At 49.3% G+C, this 22,116-nt stretch overlaps 1 protein-coding gene across 1 annotated transcript in view; it reads left to right on the forward strand.

Moving 5' to 3' along the window:
• The first annotated feature begins 1,613 nt into the window (after positions 1 to 1,613).
• The window catches only part of LOC149435204 (CMRF35-like molecule 2), a 36,987-nt gene continuing 16,484 nt past the window's right edge, over positions 1,614 to 22,116 (forward strand). The window contains exons 1-2 of the mRNA XM_089662897.1: positions 1,614 to 1,833; positions 16,402 to 16,725. Of these exons, the coding sequence (XP_089519023.1) occupies positions 1,791 to 1,833; positions 16,402 to 16,725 (367 nt within the window). The 5' untranslated portion in view covers positions 1,614 to 1,790. The remainder of the gene's footprint in view (positions 1,834 to 16,401; positions 16,726 to 22,116) is intronic.

Here is a 22,116-nt window from a genome sequence, read left to right on the forward strand (position 1 = left end):
GGCTGGCTGGCTGCTGATTGGCTGATGCGATCACATGTCGTTGAGGAATGCATTATGGGGCAGCGCGCCTTGTCTGCGCGCCTTCCCCGACATCCCCGCTCCGTCGCCGCACATGTCAGCCGCCATTTTCGGAAAAATTTCGATTCGCGCGTCCGAATTAGGCTGTTTTTCGGATTCGGCACGAATCGAAATTTTTCCGATATTCGACTCGAATTCCACTTCGGATACTTCGATTCGCTCATCTCTATTTATAATCAAAAATTATAATTTTTAAACTTTTTTTTTACATTTTTATTTTATTTTTTTATATTATTTTTTTTTTTTTTCTACATACTGTCACCCTAGCAGTGTGGGGTCGCCATGGTGACACTGTACTACTTGTGGGGGGTGATGAAGATTTTTTTCTTTTTTTTACAGTGATTGCTTTTACACCCATATAGGATGTAACATCAATCATTTCTCTTTCTCTCTGTCTGCATTCTTGCAGTCATTGAGAAGTACTGTGAGAGCTGTGATTGGTCACAGCTTGTCACATGGTACAAGGCTGTTGTGAATGGCCCTGTACCATGTGATCTCGGTGATCATTCACAGATTTCACACGTTGCAAGCAATGATGTCACAAGTGACATCTTGCTTACTACTTTGCATGTGATCACTGATTGGCCAATCAGTGATCACATGATCGGGCCCTTTGCACAGAGGTCCCGTCCGACGATCGGTGTTTCACTGTGTCCGGAGGACACAGCGGGCACTGGATCGCGGTGGTGCCCGCTCCCAGCTAGAAATGGCAGGTGCCGTTTATGAATGGCAACCCGCCCCTGGAGTGCCACCGTCCGCCCGTTTATAAACAGCAGACGGACGGCAAGAGGTTAAGAATGTACCTTCACAGCATCTCAATAATGTAGAACCACAAATCTACGGATGGAACAATATTACCGACTTATAAATCAAACTAAATCCCCGCAGATACTATTAGAAGACGTGACGTAATACTTGTGGTTACTCCGTGACATCACCAGAGTCCTCCAACCAGCTCTGCCTGCCATAGAATACTCAGCCTATAACTCCTCTCTTATTATTGTGTCTCAGCTAGAACTGAAGAAATGTATCCTATCATTTGTCCAATTCACACATATTAATATTAATGATGATTAATCATAAAAAACAAATATTTTACAAGTTTGCCATCAATATAATATAAGTGCCGAGTTATGAATTTGATATCATTCATATTTATCAGTCACACTGCAGTTCCTGATCTGAGCTGTAGATGGCGGCAGGTTGCAGATTTTTGTGTTAAAGCCCAACTCCAGCTAAAACATTTTTTAGTTTTTTTATAGAGAGATGAAGGGATAAAACCTGGAGGGGGGAGGGGTCCTGCTGGGGAGATTTTCCCTCATTTCCTGACACCAGGAAGAGATTTGCTAGGATTTCATTTTTTTAACAGTCCGTCCTGTCTCCCTGTTTCTCTCATTGTTCCTCTCTCCCTCAGCCACCCTCCCCTCCCCCGTACTCTCTGTGGTGACACTGCAAGCTATACACCATGCAGTCTCACTTACTCCGCTGCGATATCATACAGTGTCTGGATTTGACCCCCACTGAACATCTGACAATGTCACCAACAAACAGGAAGCCAACATGGAGGTTTTCACACCTCAAATAATTGGTTATTGTCACTTAGAAATGAGGTTCCCCTTTCTGCTCTCACTTCACACCAGCACAGTGACCGTTCATCAGTGTCGGAGGGGTGCCGCCATCTTCTGGGGTCCGTCTGTGCGCCATTGTCCAGGATGAGGGTCTCCTTTCTGATCTGGGGGTCCTTCTGCTTTATTGGTAAGTAGGGGATGATTCATTAATATATAAATATTAGGGTTCAGAGTGCTATAGCATGAGGGGATCCCCCACAATTTGGGTCTTCTGTTTAAGAGTGCTAAGAATTAGGGCCCCAATGTGATCTGGGGTCCCTTTCTTCATCAGTGTCTGGGATGAAGAGCTGCACTGTGATCTGGGGTCCCTCTCTTCATCATAGTCTGGGTTGAGGCGCTCTTCTGTGATCTGGGGTCCTTTCTTCATCAGTGTCTGGGATGAAGGGCCCCAATGTGATCTGGGGTCCCTCTCTTCATCATAGTCTGGGATGAAGGGCTCCACTGTGACCTGGGGTTCCTTTCTTCATCAGTGTCTGTGATGAGGGGCTCCACTGTGATCTGGGGTCCCTCTCTACATCTGTGTCTGGATTGAGAGGCTCTTCTGTGATCTGGGGTTCCTTTCTTCATCAGTGTCTGGGATAAGGAGTTCCACAATGATCTGGGGTCTGTCCCTTTATCAGTGTCCGGAATGAGGGGTCTGCTGTGATCTGGGGTCCCTCTTTTCATCAATGTCTGGGATGAGTGGCTAAACTGTGATCTGCTGTGATCTGGGGTCCCTTTGTTCATCAGTGTCTGGATTGAGAGGCTCTTCTGTGATCTGGGGTTCCTTTCTTCATCAGTGTCTGGGATAAGGAGTTCCACAATGATCTGGGGTCTGTCCCTTTATCAGTGTCCGGAATGATAGGTCTGCTGTGATCTGGGGTCCCTTTGTTCATCAGTGTCTGGGATGAGGGTCTCCTCTCTGATCTGGGGTCCCTTTGTTCATCAGTGTCTGGGATGAGGGTCTCCTCTCTGATCTGGGGGTCCTTCTGCTTTATTGGTAAGTAGGGGAAGATTCATCAATAAATAAATATTGGGTGTTATAGCATGAGGGGATCCCCCACAATTTGGGTTCTCTCTGTTTAAGAGTGCTAAGGATTAGGGCTCCACTGGAATCTGGGATCCCCATTCTTAACAGTGTCTAAAAAGAGAGGCTCCACTGTGATCTAGGGGTCCTCTCTTCATCAGTGTCTGGGATGAGGGGTTCTTCTGTGATCTGGGGTCCCTCTCTTTCATCAGTGTCTGGAATAAGGAGCTCCACAATGATCTGGGGTCCGTCCCTTTATGAGTGTCCAGAATGAGGGGTCTGCTGTGATCTGGGGTCCCTCTTTTCATCAGTGTCTGGGATGAGTGGCTAAACTGTGATCTGGGGTCCCCATCCTTAACAGTGTCTGGAAAGAGAGGCTCCACTGTGATCTGGGGTACCTTTCCTCGTCAGTGTCTGGAATTAAAGGTTCTTCTGTAATCTGGGGTCCCTCTCTTCATCAGTGTTTGGGATGAGGGTCTCCTCTCTGATCTGGGGTCCCTCTTTTCATCAGTGTTTGGGATGAGGGTCTCCTTTCTTATCTGGGGTCCCTCTCTTCATCAGTGTTTGGGATGAGGGTCTCCTCTCTGATCTGGCGTCCCTCTATTCATCAGTGTCTGGGATGAGGGTCTCCTCTCTTATCTGGGGTCCCTCTCTTCATCAGTGTCTGGGATGAGGGTCTCCTCTCTGATCTGGGGTCCCTCTCTTCATCAGTGTCTGGATGAGGGTCTACTCTCTTATCTGGGGTCCCTCTCTTCATCAGTGTCTGGGATGATGGTCTCCTCTCTGATCTGGGGTCCCTCTATTCATCAGTGTCTGGGATGAGGGTCTCCTCTCTGATCTGGTGTCCCTCTCTTCATCAATGTCTGGGATGAGGGTCTCCTCTCTGATCTGGGGTCCCTCTATTCATCAGTGTCTGGGATGAGGGTCTCCTCTCTGATCTGGGGTCCCTCTCTTCATCAGTGTCTGGGATGAGGGTCTCCTCTCTGATCTGGGGTCCCTCTCTTCATCAGTGTCTGGGATGAGGGTCTCCTCTCTTATCTGGGGTCCCTCTCTTCATCAGTGTCTGGGATGAGGGTCTCCTCTCTGATCTGGTGTCCCTCTCTTCATCAGTGTCTGGGATGAGGGTGTCCTCTCTTATCTGGGGTCCCTCTCTTCATCAGTGTCTGGGATAAGGGTCTCCTCTCTGATCTGGTGTCCCTCTATTCATCAGTGTCTGGGATGAGGGTCTCCTCTCTGATCTAGGGTCCCTCTATTCATCAGTGTCTGGGATGAGGGTCTCCTCTCTTATCTGGGGTCCCTCTCTTCATCAGTGTCTGGGATGAGGGTCTCCTCTCTGATCTGGTGTCCCTCTATTCATCAGTGTCTGGGATGAGGGTCTCCTCTCTGGTCTGGGGTCCCTCTATTCATCAGTGTCTGGGATGAGGGTCTCCTCTCTTAAATGGGGTCCCTCTCTTCATCAGTGTCTGGGATGAGGGTCTCCTCTCTGATCTGGGGTCCCTCTCTTCATCAGTGTCTGGGATGAGGGTCTCCTCTCTTATCTGGGGTCCCTCTCTTCATCAGTGTCTGGGATGAGGGTCTCCTCTCTTATCTGGGGTCCCTCTCTTCATCAGTGTCTGGGATGACGGTCTCCTCTGTGATCTGGGGTCCCTCTATTCATCAGTGTCTGGGATGAGGGTGTCCTCTCTGATCTGGTGTCCCTCTATTCATCAGTGTCTGGGATGAGGGTCTCCTCTGTGATCTGGGGTCCCTCTATTCATCAGTGTCTGGGATGAGGGTCTCCTCTCTGATCTGGGGTCCCTCTCTTCATCATGTCTGGGATGAGGGTCTCCTCTCTGATCTGGGGTCCCTCTATTCATCAATGTCTGGGATGAGTGTCTCCTCTCTGATCTGGGGTCCCTCTATTAATCAGTGTCTGGGATGAGGGTCTCCTCTCTGATCTGGGGTCCCTCTCTTCATCAGTGTCTGGGATGAGGATCTCCTCTCTGATCTGGGGTCCCTCTATTCATCAGTGTCTGGGATGAGGGTCTCCTCTCTGATCTGGGGTCCCTCTATTCATCAGTGTCTGGGATGAGGGTGTCCTCTCTGATCTGGTGTCCCTCTATTCATCAGTGTCTGGGATGAGGGTCTCCTCTCTGATCTGGGGTCCCTCTCTTCATCAGTGTCTGGGATGAGGGTCTCCTCTCTGATCTGGGGTCCCTCTATTCATCAGTGTCTGGGATGAGGGTCTCCTCTGTGATCTGGGGTCCCTCTATTCATCAGTGTCTGGGATGAGGGTCTCCTCTCTGATCTGGGGTCCCTCTATTCATCAGTGTCTGGGATGAGGGTCTCCTCTCTGATCTGGGGTCCCTCTCTTCATCAGTGTCTGGGATGAGGGTCTCCTCTCTGATCTGGGGTCCCTCTATTCATCAATGTCTGGGATGAGGGTCTCCTCTCTGATCTGGGGTCCCTCTATTCATCAGTGTTTGGGATGAGGGTCTCCTCACTGATCTGGGGTCCTTCTCTTCATCAGTGTCTGGGATGAGGGTCTCCTCTCTGATATGGGGTCCCTCTATTCATCAGTGTCTGGGATGAGGGTCTCCTCTCTGATCTGGGGGTCCTTCTGCTTTATTGGTAAGTAGGGAAAGATTCATCAATATATAATTATCAGGGCCGTTACAATATGTTGTTACAAAATATATTCGATTACAAAGTGATGTATTGGATGGATTTTGAACCTTGATATGATGGGGTACATGGGAGGAACGTTCTTCATGCTGTCTCTGGATGTCCTTCAACGTTTGTTTATTGTGTCTTGTTTTACTGTTAGATATTTGTGGGTAATCCGGATGGCAGCCCCGGTGATAGATTCCCATTGTTCAGTATGATCCCATGTTGGTGTATATAGCCTGTAATGGTCGGTCCTCCTGACACTTCTTATCTGGCCCCAGTTTCTATGTTTGGGCCGGCTGGGCATTGTTGATAATTGGACCGTCTTGTGGAGACCGCTGGATTTCTATTCATTATTATTATACAGGATTTATGGCGCCAACAGTTTGCTCCGCACTTTACAATATAACGGGAGACAATACAGCAACAATACAGTTCATTACAAGAGGGATAGGAGGGCCTGATCCTGGGAGCTTACAATCTAAGAGGGAGGGGCTAGTGGTACAAAAGGTAGTAACTGTGGGGGATGGACTGGTAGGAGGAGTAGAAGATTCCATTATTAGCTGAGGGCAGGATAGGCTTCCTTGAAGAGATCGGTTTTCAGAGATCGCCTAAAAGTGGGAAGAGCGGGTGATACTCAGACAGATTGGGGTAGAGAGTTCCACAGGAAGGGGGATGCTCTGGAGAAGTCCTGGAGATGAGCATGGGAGGAGTAGATGAGGGAGCTAGAGAGCAGGAGGTTGTGCGAGGAGCGGAGAGTACGGTTTGGGTGATATATGGAGACAAGATTTGTGATGTAATTTTGGGCGGAGTTATAAATGGCTTTATACGTGATTGTTAATGTTTTGAATTTTATTTGTTGGGTTTATTAAATGTGTTAATTGTGTTTCTTCGTATCTCTGTGTGAATCTATCACCAGGCCAGAAATCCAAAGATGGACTCATGACGTCACGTGCGTTTTTTACGTGACGTGCGTCAAGACGTCATCACACACCATGCATGCGCAGTGGATGTATTGGCGGCCATCTTGACTATATAAAGGCTGACTAGTGTGCTTGCCTCTGATGGAGCCGGTTGGAACCGGCAAAACCAGTCAGGCTTTTTGCTCTACACCCACCATGGGCTCCTCAATATGATGGACTGATAAGCATGCTGGGACTTCCATATTTGTTATATCCATGGCTCTACTTATTCTGTATATCTAATGGGCACTAGTGATGGGCTGGACACCCCCCTGTTCAGTTCGCGGGTGAACATTCAAATCTAGTGAGAGTTCGACCACCAACTTCGATCAGAGAGGACACTTCACTAAGGGGATCACATGTGAGTATGCAGTAAGATACGCACAGCGACTACAATCCGGCATGAGTTCTACTATATACAGTATATACATTATATTATATGATGACGTCATGCCGTATTGTAGTAGTGACACATTCCTTCATGTTTCGGGGGTCAGTGGGGTTCTGTCAAAAGAATTGTCGGCATTGCCCGAGAATTATATATATATTTTTTTAAAACAATGTGGGGTCCCCCTCCCATCCATACCAAGCCCTTTGGGTCTGATATGGATTTTGAGGAGAACCCCCACACCAAATTAAAAAAAAAATGGTGTTGGGATCCCCCCCAAATCCATACCAGACCTTTATCCGAGCATGCAGCCAGGCAGGTCAGGAAAAGGGAGGAGATGAGTGAGCACCCCCCTCTCCTGAACCATACCAGGCCACATGCCTCCAATATGGGCGGGTGCTTTGGGGCCAGGGGCTCTCCCCCCCAAAGCATCTTGTCCCCAAGGGCCACTTCCGCACAACTGTGGCCAGTAGTTGTGGGGGTCTGCAGGCGGGTGGTTTATCGGAATCTGGAAGCCCCTTTAACAAGGGGGCCCCCAGATATTGCCCCCCCCATGTGAATGAGTATGAGGTATATGGTACCACTACTCATTCACAAAACAAAAGGTGTAGTGTAAGAGTGGCAGGAGTTAAAAAAATGTCCCCCGAAGTAAATCCAACGTCAATGCTCACCACCGTCGACCTGAAAAAAAAAATGCTCCGCTCGCTATGCTGGCTCCTGCTGTCTGACAGCTGCTCCTCGATGAGAGTTCTTAAATACCGTGATGACGTCACAATTTTCATGGTCACCCCAGCCCCTTGTGACATCATCATGCGCTGTGATTGTCCAAAGCATTGCACCTGACCGGGGGGGGACTGACAACTCATGGGGCCCCCGGGCAATAGGGCATCATGGGGCCCCTGTGTCCTTGCCCAAACTCAAAAAAGCCTATGAAAAAGGTACCAGGGGCATCTCATGGGGCCCCCTACAGACTACAGGCCCTCAGGCAGTGCCCGAGTTTCCAAATGGTCAGTCCGCCCCTGCACCTCACCTGTGGTCAGATGCATTGCTTTTGCCAATCACAATGCACTGTCAGGACTCAGTGCATTGTGGGGTGTGGCAGGCGAATAGCCAGCCGAATGCCCTTACTGCTCGTGTGTTCGCTGAACACTCCAACGGCCCATGTTCAAGTCAAACTTATGTTCAACTTTAACATCATGTCCATCACTAATGGGCACTCTGAGGGACACATTTGGAATCCTTTACTCTTTGCTATGAGTGAGTTTGGGTATATACATGCTGGAGGCCTGTGCGAGGGAGGGAGGACCAAGCAATATATGAAGGACACACTTTCTTCTCTATCAACACACCATTTCCTCCTCTGGACCACAGAAACCATCTTTGTAGATGATGGATGTCAATAATTATTCCAGCCTTTGTTCCATACATAAGATTGTTGAAGCTCGCTTCCATTGGATATCTGTGTGAGGAAGGTCGGTATGAGCCAATAAAGTATCTTCAGTCGGTCTTCTGTTCCCCCATTGTCTCCTCCTCTGGTCCTCAGTGACCACCTCTGGGCAATATTGGATTTCTGGAATGACATCCATATTCCTGATACTCCCTCTGCATGTTGTGGAACATTGTCCTCCTTCTGGATTCTTTATATTGCTGGAAAATTCCCCTTACGGAAACGATACTTCCCATAAATTGTGAAAGGATTTCCAGCTTGTGCTCTTCCTTTTTTTCCTTGTTTGACCCCAAGGGTCCATCTGTCCTGGACTGCGCCCATTGAATGTTAGGCAGTAAAGCCAATCTACCATAATGATATATATTACATATATGTGTTCTTGGGGTATGGGGGTGTTTTGTGTTTATTTTAACTCACTAGGTACCGTTTATTATTGTTTTCACCATGATTTCTTTTTTATGAAAATGAATGTAGCGCCCTCCCAGTTAGATAAAGGGCGCAAGCGAATAATTGTTTTAGGCAGCCTGAGTGATAGTTTAAGAAAACCTCCATTCATGTTGGAAGGAAAGGCTGGAACATGCTCATAATTCTAAAGAAAAACTCAATACTAAACAGGCATTGTCACACTCATGCAAACGTATTAGCAAACTGCGCATGCGCACATATGAGCACCAGAGCCAAACGGCCTATTTAAGCTGCACTCTGACCTGGATGGAGCGCTGAGTGGTCTTCAGCTAGTTCCTGCTTTACCTGAGCCTTGACCTGCCATACCTGCCTACCTGTGATCGACTCGGCTTCTCCCTGACCTGTCCTTGGATTTCTCCCTGCCTATTGTGGCTTGTATTCTGACCTGTCTTGTATTCCTGCACCTCCCTGCCCGGCTGTGTACTGATCCCGGCTGGTATCCTGACTCTGCCTCTGCCTGATGTTCCTGTACCTCCCTGCCCGGCTGTGTACTGATCCTGGCTTGTATCCTGACTCTGCCTCTGCCTGATGTTCCTGTACCTCCCTGCCCGGCTGTGTACTGATCCTGGCTGGTATCCTGACTCTGCCTCTGCCTGATGTTCCTGTACCTTCCTGCCCGGCTGTGTACCGATCCCGGATTGTATCCTGACTCTGCCTCTGCCTGATGTTCCTGTACCTCCCTGCCCGGCTGTGTACTGATCCTGGCTGGTATCCTGACTCTGCCTCTGCCTGATGTTCCTGTACCTCCCTGCCCAGCTGTGTACTGATCCCGGCTTGTATCCTGACTGCGTCTCTGCCTGATGTTCCTGTACCTCCCTGCCCGGCTGTGTACTGATCCTGGCTTGTATCCTGACTCTGCCTCTGCCTGATGTTCCTGTACCTCCCTGCCCGGCTGTGTACTGATCCCGGCTGGTATCCTGACTCTGCCTCTGACTGATGTTCCTGTACCTCCCTGCCCGGCTGTGTACTGATCCTGGCTTGTATCCTGACTCTGCCTCTGCCTGATGTTCCTGTACCTCCCTGCCCGGCTGTGAACTGATCCCGGCTGGTATCCTGACTCTGCCTCTGCCTGATGTTCCTGTACCTCCCTGCCCGGCTGTGAACTGATCCCGGCTCGTATCCTGACTCTGCCTCTGCCTGATGTTCCTGTACCTCCCTGCCCGGCTGTGTACTGATCCCGGCTGGTATCCTGACTCTGCCTCTGCCTGATATTCCTGTACCTCGCTGCCCAGTTGCGTACTGATCCCGGATTGTATCCTGACTCTGCCTCTGCCTGATGTTCCTGTACCTCCCTGCCTGGCTGTGTACTGATCCCGGCTTGTACCCTGACTCTGCCTCTGCCTGATGTTCCTGTACCTCACTGCCCGGCTGTGTACTGATCCTGGCTCGTATCCTGACTCTGCCTCTGCCTCTGCCTAATGTTCCTGTACCTCCCTGCCCAGCTGTGTACTGATCTCGGCTTGTATCCTGACTCTGCCTCTGCCTGATGTTCCTGTACCTCCCTGCCCGGCTGTGTACTGATCCCGGCTCGTATCCTGACTCTGCCTCTGCCTGATGTTCCTGTACCTCCCTGCCCGGCTGTGTACTGATCCCGGCTGGTATCCTGACTCTGCCTCTGCCTGATATTCCTGTACCTCGCTGCCCAGTTGCGTACTGATCCCGGATTGTATCCTGACTCTGCCTCTGCCTGATGTTCCTGTACCTCCCTGCCTGGCTGTGTACTGATCCCGGCTTGTACCCTGACTCTGCCTCTGCCTGATGTTCCTGTACCTCACTGCCCGGCTGTGTACTGATCCTGGCTCGTATCCTGACTCTGCCTCTGCCTCTGCCTAATGTTCCTGTACCTCCCTGCCCAGCTGTGTACTGATCTCGGCTTGTATCCTGACTCTGCCTCTGCCTGATGTTCCTGTACCTCCCTGCCCGGCTGTGTACTGATCCTGGCTTGTATCCTGACTCTGCCTCTGCCTGATGTTACTGTACCTCCCTGCCCGGCTGTGAACTGATCCCGGCTGGTATCCTGACTCTGCCTCTGCCTGATGTTCCTGTACCTCCCTGCCCGGCTGTGTACTGATCCCGGCTCGTATCCTGACTCTGCCTCTGCCTGATGTTCCTGTACCTCCCTGCTCGGCTGTGTACTGATCCCGGCTGGTATCCTGACTCTGCCTCTGCCTGATATTCCTGTACCTCGCTGCCCAATTGTGTACTGATCCCGGATTGTATCCTGACTCTGCCTCTGCTTGATGTTCCTGTACCTCCCTGCCCGGCTGTGTACTGATCCCGGCTTGTATCCTGACTCTGCCTGATGTTCCTGTACCTCACTGCCCAGCTGTGTACTGATCCTGGCTCGTATCCTGACTCTGCCACTGCCTCTGCCTAATGTTCCTGTACCTCTCTGCCCAGCTGTGTACTGATCCCGGCTTGTATCCTGACTCTGCCTCTGCCTGATGTTCCTGTACCTCCCTGCCTGGCTGTGTACTGATCCTGGCTTGTATCCTGATTCTGCCTGATGTTCCTGTACCTCCCTGCCGGCTGTGTACTGATCCCGGCTCCTATCCTGACTGTGTCTCTGCTTGATGTTCCTGTACCTCCCTGCTTGGCTGTTGATGTCCTTTTGGGTTGTGTCAGAGTCGAGGAAGGGGACACGTCCCCGAAAGGCATCAGCAGACTGACCATACCGTACCACCAGTCGGATACTCTGCCATCATTGTGGTATTTTTTTAGGTTTTTGCTTTCTCTTTATTTTGTATGTTTTTTGTCTTTCTTCTTTTATAATAAAGCTTGGATAATGTGCTAGGTGTTTGCACCACCTGTGTGCTTCCTTTTCAGTTTTGATGATTTCCTAGTCTGAGGAGGGCTGCACCACTGAGAATTATCCATAGTCTATCAACTCCCTAGTGAACTCCCTGGCCTCTTCCTGGCATTCACCCCCCCCCCCCCCCATAGAGATAGTGCTTTTCATCCAGTCTGGCTACACTCCTGTCTGCCAAGCAAGTGTCATCATGTCTCAGTTCATGGCTCCTGCCTTGTGATCTACGGTCACTGCTTCCTGCAAATCCCAGCTGGCGCTATCTGCTACAACTGCCCTCATGCCACTCTGTATCCTCACACTCCCTGTCATCACTACCAGGGGTGTTGGACAAGAGGTGCAAGAACAGACCCCTCTCCAGCTCGATCTCCACCAGGTATGTGACAGTCAGCAGGGTAAAATTTGGTTCAGGGCTGAGAGGCTCTGCAGATCAGTTCCCTGATACATCTCCCTGATCCCAACCACTCCCCAGGCAGGAGATTTTGGATTGGGTTGGGACAGCCTTTAAGTATGACTGAGCCTGCTCAGCAGGAGAAGAGTCTGATGGAAGATGTGAGGAAAACTGAGGTGCAGGAGCTTGGGAGGGGCCCACTGGGAAGGGACTTACCTCCAGGCAGAGGAGCTGGAAAGAGGATTTCACAACCTCATGAGTCCCTTGAGAGATGACCTCCTGTGGAGCTGGGAAGGAGCCAGCCCAGCAGAAGGCCTGAAGGCAGCCACCAACCAAACATGCTAACAGGAGAGGAAGAGTGAGTACTATTCCACCCCCTGGGCTGGACAAGGGGAGAGAGCATTTGGGTGGGAAACCTGACTATCTCCATACCCAGGACTGTTAAACCCTTTCAGTAGCAGCCATTGGATCCCCTTGCCCGGTAATTCCTCCAGATTGCTGGATAGAGAAGGATTTATCTGGAGTTTGGAGTAGTGTGCCAGGAAAGGCTGGAGAGCTCTCCCAGAAGAGAAAACCCTTCTTTGTGGACTTATACATAGTTGTCAGGAAGTCATCCTCAGTTTACAGTTCCTTGGGCATCCCATGTATCCCTCAACCCCATCCAAGTTTATTACCCCAAGTCTATTTTTATGATATGCTTTTTTGCATCCCCTTCCCATGTTGCAGCCATGTGGCCTTGTATGGTTCAGGAGGGGGGTGGTTGCTTGTTCCTGGCCTGCTGGGCTGCATGCTCAGATAGGGATCTGGTATGGATTTTGGGGGGACCCCCACGCTTTCATGCCAGGACTCCTTTTGTTTACATTCTGCTTTTAGTGGGGAATCCTGCAGATGAGTCTTGGTTTGGAGGGGGGATTGGGGGGAGGGATATGCCAGGTCTTGGAGGGGGGGATTCAGGGAGATATGTGTTTGGAGGGGGGATTGGGGGGATATATGCTAGGTGGGGTGATTGGGAAGGAATTTCTGCAAGGAGGGAGTTTGGTTGGATATGTGCTAGGAGGGGGGACTGGGGGTAGAGGGATTTGGGCTAAGAGGTTCTTTTTTCGGGGGGGGGGGGGGGGATTTGAGCTAAGAGGGGAGGGCTGGGGAGGATGTGTGCTATGAAGAATTTTGGGGGTCTTGGGTGGGGAAGGAGAATTTGTGCTGGGAGAAGTAATTTGGAGGGGATTGTGCTAGGAGGGGGAATGGGTTATGCTGGGGGGGGGGGGTAAGGGGATAGGATTTGTGCTGGGAGGGGGGATTTGGCAGGGAGGATTTCTGCTAAGATGGGAAATTTGAGGATAATACGATGTGTGATGATTTTTTTTTTTTGGGGTGAGCCATGAAATGAAGGCACTCAAGAGATCTTCTCCTCCCCTCATAGCACATAGTGCAGATGGAGGCTGTGTAAAGGAATCCAATGTCAGCTATGTGCTGTGGTGTGGAGGAGCTCTGAGTACCCAGGCTGTTTTCAGTGTTGGGAAGGGAGGAGACCTGCTGAGTGCTTTGCCAGCAGTGACCCTGTCCTCTTCTCTGCTGACCATTGTCTTCTGCCCTGCTGACCCTTTTACACTGCCCTGCTAACCACTGTCCTCTGCACTGCTGACCCCTGACCTTAATCCTGTTGACCTGATAACCCCTTTTCTCCACTCTGCTGATCCCTGTCCTCTACTCTGCTGACCCCCTTTACACTACCTTACTGACTCTTGTATACTGTCCAGCTGCACACTGTCCTCTTCTCTGATAACCCCACGTACGCTGTCCTCTTCTCTGATATAACCCCACGTACACTGTCCTCTTCTCTGATAACCCCACGTACACTGTCCTCTTCTCTGATATAACCCCACGTACACTGTCCTCTTCTCTGATATAACCCCATGTACACTGTCCTCTTCTTTGATAACCCCACGTACACTGTCCTCTTCTCTGATAACCCCACGTACACTGTCCTCTTCTCTGATAACCCCACGTACACTGTCCTCTTCTCTGATAACCCCACGTACGCCGTCCTCTTCTCTGATAACCCCACGTACACTGTCCTCTTCTCTGATAACCCCACACACACTGTCCTCTTCTCTGATAACCCCACGTACGCTGTCCTCTTCTCTGATAACCCCACGTACGCCGTCCTCTTCTCTGATAACCCCACGTACACTGTCCTCTTCTCTGATAACCCCACACACACTGTCCTCTTCTCTGATAACCCCACGTACGCTGTCCTCTTCTCTGATAACCCCACGTACGCTGTCCTCTTCTCTGATAACCCCACGTACACTGTCCTCTTCTCTGATAACCCCACGTACACTGTCCTCTTCTCTGATAACCCCACGTACGCTGTCCTCTTCTCTGATAACCCCACGTACGCTGTCCTCTTCTCTGATAACCCCACGTACGCTGTCCTCTTCTCTGATAACCCCGTGTACGCTGTCCTCTTCTCTGATAACCCCACGTACGCTGTCCTCTTCTCTGATATAACCCCACGCACACTGTCCTCTTCTCTGATAACCCCACGCACACCATCCTCTTCTCTGATAACCCCACGCACACTGTCCTCTTCTCTGATAACCCCACACACACTGTCCTCTTCTCTGATAACCCCACGTACACTGTCCTCTTCTCTGATAACCCCACGTACGCTGTCCTCTTCTCTGATAACCCCACGTACACTGTCCTCTTCTCTGATAACCCCACACACACTGTCCTCTTCTCTGATAACCCCACGTACGCTGTCCTCTTCTCTGATAACCCCACGTACGCTGTCCTCTTCTCTGATAACCCCACGTACGCTGTCCTCTTCTCTGATAACCCCACGTACACTGTCCTCTTCTCTGATATAACCCCACGGACACTGTCCTCTTCTCTGATAACCCCACGTACACTGTCCTCTTCTCTGATAACCCCATGTACACTGTCCTCTTCTCTGATAACCCCACGTACACTGTCCTCTTCTCTGATAACCCCACGTACACTGTCCTCTTCTCTGATAACCCCACGAACGCTGTCCTCTTCTCTGATAACCCCACATATGCCGTCCTCTTCTCTGATAACCCCACGTACACTGTCCTCTTCTCTGATAACCCCACGTACACTGTCCTCTTCTCTGATAACCCCACGTACGCTGTCCTCTTCTCTGATAACCCCACGTACACTGTCCTCTTCTCTGATAACCCCACGTACCCTGTCCTCTTTTCTGATAACCCCACGGACACTGTCCTCTTCTCTGATAACCCCACGTACACTGGCCTCTTCTCTGATAACCCCACGTACACTGTCCTCTTCTCTGATAACCCCACGTACGCTGTCCTCTTCTCTGATAACCCCACGTACACTGTCCTCTTCTCTGATAACCCCACAGATACTGTCCTCTTCTCTGATAACCCCACGTATGCTGTCCTCTTCTCTGATAACCCCACGTACCCTGTCCTCTTCTCTGATATAACCCCACGTACTCTGTCCTCTTCTCTGATAACCCCACGTACACTGTCCTCTTCTCTGATATAACCCCACGTACCCTGTCCTCTTCTCTGATATAACCCCACGTACTCTGTCCTCTTCTCTGATAACCCCGCGTACACTGGCCTCTTCTCTGATAACCCCATGTACACCGTCCTCTTCTCTGATATAACCCCACGCACGCTGTCCTCTTCTCTGATAACCCCACGTACGCTGTCCTCTTCTCTGATAACCCCACGTACGCCGTCCTCTTCTCTGATATAACCCCACGTACACTGTCCTCTTCTCTGATATAACCCCACGTACGCTGTCCTCTTCTCTGATAACCCCACGTACACTGTCCTCTTCTCTGATAACCCCACGTACACTGTCCTCTTCTCTGATAACCCCACGTACGCTGTCCTCTTCTCTGATAACCCCATGTACACTGTCCTCTTCTCTGATAACCCCACGTACACTGTCCTCTTCTCTGATAACCCCACGTACACTGTCCTCTTCTCTGATAACCCCATGTACACTGTCCTCTTCTCTGATAACCCCACGTACACTGTCCTCTTCTCTGATAACCCCACGTACACTGGCCTCTTTTCTGATCCTAACCTCTGCTCTGCTGAGCCCTTGTATACGACCCCACTATCTGACATTATCTTTCCCCCTGACATTTTTTCCTGCACCCCCTCATCACACAGGCTAGATCCAGCCCTGATTTACACATGCATTTATTTGTTTATTTCCTTTAGTGAATTGAATTGTGGTATTTACCAAACATTTTGGCTTTTTGAGGTAATGTGAATTGACATTTTCAGCATTGCATGTGATATTTGGGGAAAATGTGCCAGATCACCTAAATATCGCATGTGATCTGCATTCGGGAATGGAGCCCAGTACCTCCTCCAACAGTGGGAGATATTACTAATTTCCTCTGAAAAGCAATAGGGGCCCTGGTCTCTCAGAGAGAATTTCTGTTCAATGGGTGGTCAGTGTGTTGACCTACATTACTATCTACAGGCTTGGACTAACAAATGGTACTTTTGGAGGAGAACCATACAAGGTGACATTACAGAGACATTAAAGTGATGTTCTCTCTTTTCACAGTAGGATCCGAGGCCGTAGGGGGCCCCACGGAAGTCACTGTCAGTTACGGAGAGGAGTTATCTGTGACATGTGATTACATGCGCGGCTTTGAATCTTATGTGAAGTATTGGTGTAAAGGTGACTACTGGAAGTCCTGTGCCATCCTTATCAAATCGACTGATGGGCCATCCGAAGATCGATATTCCATAGAGGACAATCCATCATTGCTCAAATTTACCATCACCGGAAGACGAGTGAGGCCGGAAGATTCTGACACGTACCACTGTGGGATCGAACGAATTGGGATTGATGCTATGCACCCCGTGAGGGTGACCGTCCTCCAAGGTAATGTCTTCTTCTTGTTTAAACATTTTATTAACAATTAAACAATGTAAACAATGTGACAAAAACAGGTAGACATTACCAAGGTACATTGAGCTTTGAACTGATTGCAAAAGACAAAAAGTAAAAGATGCAGCATCAATGTCAATACATTGCTAATAGTAACAAATGATTAGAGATTATTAACAAAGAATGTTGTAAGTTTGACCATTGAGGGTAATGTCTAACTGGAACTTTATAGTGGAATGGGGTAATGTAGAGGAGGGTCAAACAGGGGTGGGAAGAAAGGGAGGGGGGGAGGGAGGAACAGCAATAATGACTCTGTGTGCGTCAATTGAGAAAATGGCAACACCTATGCACTGCATGAGGAGTATTATTGGCAGTATCTAGGGTGCCCAGTATACAAATCAAGGGAGAAGAAGTGATTTGTCAAAGTTAGGTGGGAGGAAACGCTCTACCCAGGGACTCCAAATTTGTAAGAATTTAGGGATCGTGTCTAGGATTGTGGCTTCCACCTTTGCATGTATCATGGCTTGTGTTATTCTGGTTTTAACAGCTGTAACACTTAGAGAGTGGGATTTCCAGGATTTCGCTATAACCTGCTTGGCAGCCGTAGTGACTTGCATGAGGAGTTTGAAATGCGAACTGGAGATACCAGGAGGGCGTTGATTGAGTAGGGCCATTGCCGGATCGGGTAGCAGCGTGGTAGTGCTAAGTGTGGATAGCATGGAGAAAATTTCAACCCAGAAGGTATGAGCTACCGGGCAATCCCACCACATATGGTAATGTGATCCTATGTCTGAACAGCCTCTAAAACAGTTGGGCGAGTAGTCAGGGGTGTATTTCGTGACTCTTGCTGGGACCAAATACCAGCGTGTTAAGACTTTATAGTTTGTTTCTAGCGCCACAATGTTCGGTGACGATGATTTTGTATTGGCCCAGATGCGGTCCCAAGCAGATAAATCCAATTGTCTATCTAAATCCATCTCCCACCTATGGGTATAGGGAGGGGGGGATGCGGTAGCCGGAGTCGTGAGGAGGGTATATAGGCTTGAAATGAGACCACGTCGGTGTGGGTCGTTATGGCACGACTGTTCAAAAAGAGACATGGTGTTAGGTTGAATGGTTTGTGTTGCGTAGGGGGCATAGAAGTGTCATAATTGCAAGTATCTCAAAATTTCGGAAGCTGGGAGGCTATATGTTTCCCGTAGCGAGGCAAAGGATTTAAACTTATTCCTCTGTAGGAAATGGTGTGTACGGAGCAGGTTAGCAGAGGTCCAAGCTTTGAATGAAAGAGGCGTCAGCCAGGCTGGGGGGAAGGCTGGGTTTCGAATAAACGAGAGCATAGGATTATGTGGTGATTGGAGGAGATAATGAGTTTTCAGCTTGTCCCATAAAGATAAAAAGTGGAGGGTGATGGGGTTGGTTATAGAATGGCGATCCATTGGCCTTAACCAAAGTAAGTTAGCGGTGGAAAGGGGGTCGCACTCAATCGATTCCAGGACAACCCATTGAGGGATTTCGAAGGTCGCATGATATTTAGGCAACTGCGCTAGGTGTGCTGCTTGGTAATATTTGCCTATATCGGGAAGGCCTAGACCTCCATGGAGTTTAGAGCAATACAGGGTGGAGCGAAGTATACGAGGACGGGTATTGCCCCAGACGTAGGAGGAAATGCGGCGTTGCAGTATGCGGAGGTAGTAAGGGGGGACTGGGACTGGGAGGACTCTAAACAGGTATAGCATTTTTGGGAGGATTGACATCTTTATAACTGCAATTCTGCCTAGCCATGCGAGGGGGAGGGAGGACCATTTGGTCAGAAGAGCAGAAAGGTGGTGTAGCATCAGAGAGTAGATAGCCGCATAAAGGTCTGATAAATTAGGGGTCAATTTGATTCCCAAAAAGGGGATATGGCGTTGTGACCAGGGAAATGGTAGGATCTGTTTCAGATGGGCCAGCTCCTTTGGGGGAAGAGAAATGTTGAGAGCCGTTGATTTATTTGGGTTAATTATAAGTCCGGAGAGCGAGCCAAATGTCTCGAGAAGCCGGAGTAGGGAGGGAGAGGAGGTCAAGGGAGATGTAAGAAAAAGTAAGACGTCATCCGCAAAGAGACATAATTTGTGATGAGTGCCCCCTATTTCAAGTCCTCGGACATCCGGGCTAGCCCTAATTAAGAGGGCCAAAGGTTCTATGGCCAGGGCAAAGAGCAGGGGGGACAGAGGACAGCCCTGTCTCGTGCCTCGGGAAATTGGGAACTGGGCTGACCTATGTCCCAGATACCTAATCCTGGCCGAGGGCTCTTGATACAGCGAGAAGATCCAGGTTAAAAAGTGTGGACCAAAACCCCAACTTTGTAGAATGTAGTTAAGGTATGGCCATGAAACTGTATCAAATGCTTTCCGGATGTCCAAAGACAAGAAACAGGTGGGAATGTTGCGAGATTTGGCTAAATTTGCTAGGAGAGATGCACGTCTGATGTTATCTCCAGCCTGTCTAGTTGGGATAAAGCCCACTTGGTCGTTATGAATTAGAGAGCCTATACACAAATTAAGGCGTGAAGAAAGGATTTTTGCTAACAGTTTGATATCAATATTAAGGAGAGAGATTGGCCTATAATTGGACCACTGCGTGTCATCTGAATTTGGTTTTGGGATCATTGAAATGTTCGCTTGTACGGTTTCATGGTTGAAGATATGGCCAGATAGTAAGGCGTTAAAAGCATTGGTAAGGATGGGTGTAAGGAGATGGGCAAATTTTTTGTAGTAAGTGGCTGAGAAACTGTCAGGTCCTGGGCGCTTACGAGGTTTTAGGCATTTAAGGTTTTGGCTGGGGAGATGGGTTGCTCTAACGTCGCTAATTGGCACTCTGACAGGCTTGGGAAGGAGATGGAGGTTAGAAGGGTATCAGCTTGTGTGGGGTCAAAGAGTGCAGAGGAAGAATAAAGTTGTGACAGATGTTTATGGAAAGTCCTTAGGATGTGTTCCGGATTACTAGTGAGGTTGCCAGAGCAGGTGTGTATTCGAATGGGTCTAGTAATCTGGTCCAGCCTACGAAGTGAAAGAGCTAAGAAGGTATTGGGTTTATTTGCCCTAGTATAATACTTGTGCCTGGATCTACGAAGTGAAAGTTCCGCTTGATCCGTGAGAAAGAGGTCTAGGGCCAATCTGGATCGTTCTAGAGCCTCATGGTTGGCAGGTGTAGAAGTCGCTTGGAAGGCTTGGTGGGAACGATCATATGTTCGCTCAAGAGAAAGATGTTGTTGTCTTTTCATTTTGTTCAGAAAGGACGCTTTGCTAATACAAAACCCTCGCAGTACTGGTTTATGTGCTTCCCATAACAGGAGAGGAGAAATGTCAGGTGATTGATTAAGGGAGAAATAGTCTTTGAGGGCAGTTTTGATTTCTAGGCAGTGCGTTGGATTTGCGAGTAGGTTGTCGTTAATGATCCAAGAGGATTCAGTTGGGGATGGGGCTAACGAGGCCATAGATGTGAGTACGGCGCAATGGTCAGACCAGGGAATTGGAATTATTTCAGAGGTCAGGAGCCGGGAGAAGAGCTGGCAGTAATAAAAATGTGATCTATCCTGGAGAAAGATTTGTGGGGGTGAGAGTAGAAAGTGTATTGGCGTTTAGCCGGGTTGAGTTCCCGCCATGTATCTATCAGGGAATAACGTTGTAGTATGACTTGGAAAGTTTGTTTAGAGGTGGGGAAGGGGGAAGGTTGGGGGGATTTGTCAAGAAAGGGATAAATTGTGCTATTAGAGTCCCCACTGACAAATAAAGTACCTCGCTTATGGTGATCTATAATCGAAAGAATGTGGGAAAGGAATGGTAAGGGATCTTGATTCGGGGCATAGTATGTAACAATGGTGACATCTACATCTAGGAGTTGCCCTACTAGCAGGACATAGTGACCCTCTGGGTCTTTGACTTCAGTAAATAGTGTGAAAGGTGTAGTGCGATGGAAAGCAATCAGTACCCCTCTACGTTTGGTGGTGGCGGAGGCAGTATAGACCTGAGGATAATGGGGGCCGAAAGACTTAGGGGTGGAGTTTGGAGTATAGTGTGTTTCCTGTAGACAGACCACGTGAGCTTTAAGTGTTGCAAAAGTGCGGAAAGCCTTATTACGTTTCTGTGGTATATTAAGACCCTGTACATTCAGGGTGAGGATATTTAACGAGCCCATGGGGAGAGCGTGTAGTAGATTGAATAGTATGGCACCGCCATCTGGGATGGAGTCTGACAATTGCTGTAGGAGGTGGATAATTCGCAGGAGAGGTAGCGCAAAGTCATGGAGTCATAGTGGGGGGGAGGAAAAGGGGTACGGTGAGGGAGAGGTAACAAAGAAGAAGGAATATAGGGGACCATTTAAGGCCTAAAAGGTGGTCCCCGGGACACCCAAAGTCAGGGTGAACCAGGGAGCGATAGTAGCCCAAGTGCTATTAAATAGCCAATAACACAGGGGCTAGAGTGGAGTGCGCAGGTCCGCGGGGATGACAGTATTAACATAAATGTACAATAGCGGGATCCCGGAAGAAGAACAGGTGGAAAAACATCTGAAAAATTCGGGGGGTCCTAGGCTAGGGCAGCACTGATTGCACGGGTTAATCCATATGGAAGGGGAAATGCGGCATTCCATGCTGCCGGAGCCGAGGCACCCAAATACAAACAAATATTAAACAACATATGGGGCAACCATAATTCAACAGGGAGAGAGAGAAAGAACATCACGGGTGAGAACCTCGAAGGTGATCAAAAAGGTACACCGCCTGGTGCGTGTGGCAGGAGGAAAAAAAAAAAAAAAAGGGTGGGACGAGAATCAGTCCATGGTGTCTTGTGAAGACAGGCCTGCTGACGAGAAACGCCCTCGTTTATGGAGGCTGAGTTGACCTTCATTTGTATGTGGGGGATAGGATTTCCTCGGCGAGCAGGACGTAGACCTCCGTTTAGTACTCTCTGACGGTGTTGCTGGGGAGTGTAACTTCAGGATCCGCAGGGTATCCAGTAGCTCTTCTGGTGTCTTACAGATGTAATCTCGGGTCTGGTACCGGAACCGCACTGGAAAGGGGAAGCTCCACTTATACGGTATACCGTGTTGTTGAAGTGCCTGTAGGTGAGGTTTCATAGCCCTGCGCTTGGCAATAGTTGTGGGGCATAGATCTTGGAATAGTTGGTAAGTGTGGCCCTGGAACTGCAGAGATTCTCTAGAACGAGCCGCTTGTAGGAATTGCTCCTTAGTGCGGAAAAAGTGGAGCTTTGCTATAATGTCACGTGGTGGACCTTCTGTGCGGCGTGGGGCTAGCGTCCTGTGGACTCTATGTATTTCCAATCTCTCAATTGGGATAGCTGGGGCAGGCTCCTGAAATAGAGCTGTTACCATTGATTGGACGTCGAC

Source organism: Staurois parvus, unplaced genomic scaffold (genome assembly GCF_062004578.1).
Source record: "Staurois parvus isolate SC_StPar_1 unplaced genomic scaffold, SC_StPar_1.0 ptg001585l, whole genome shotgun sequence".
Taxonomy (NCBI): domain Eukaryota; kingdom Metazoa; phylum Chordata; class Amphibia; order Anura; family Ranidae; genus Staurois; species Staurois parvus.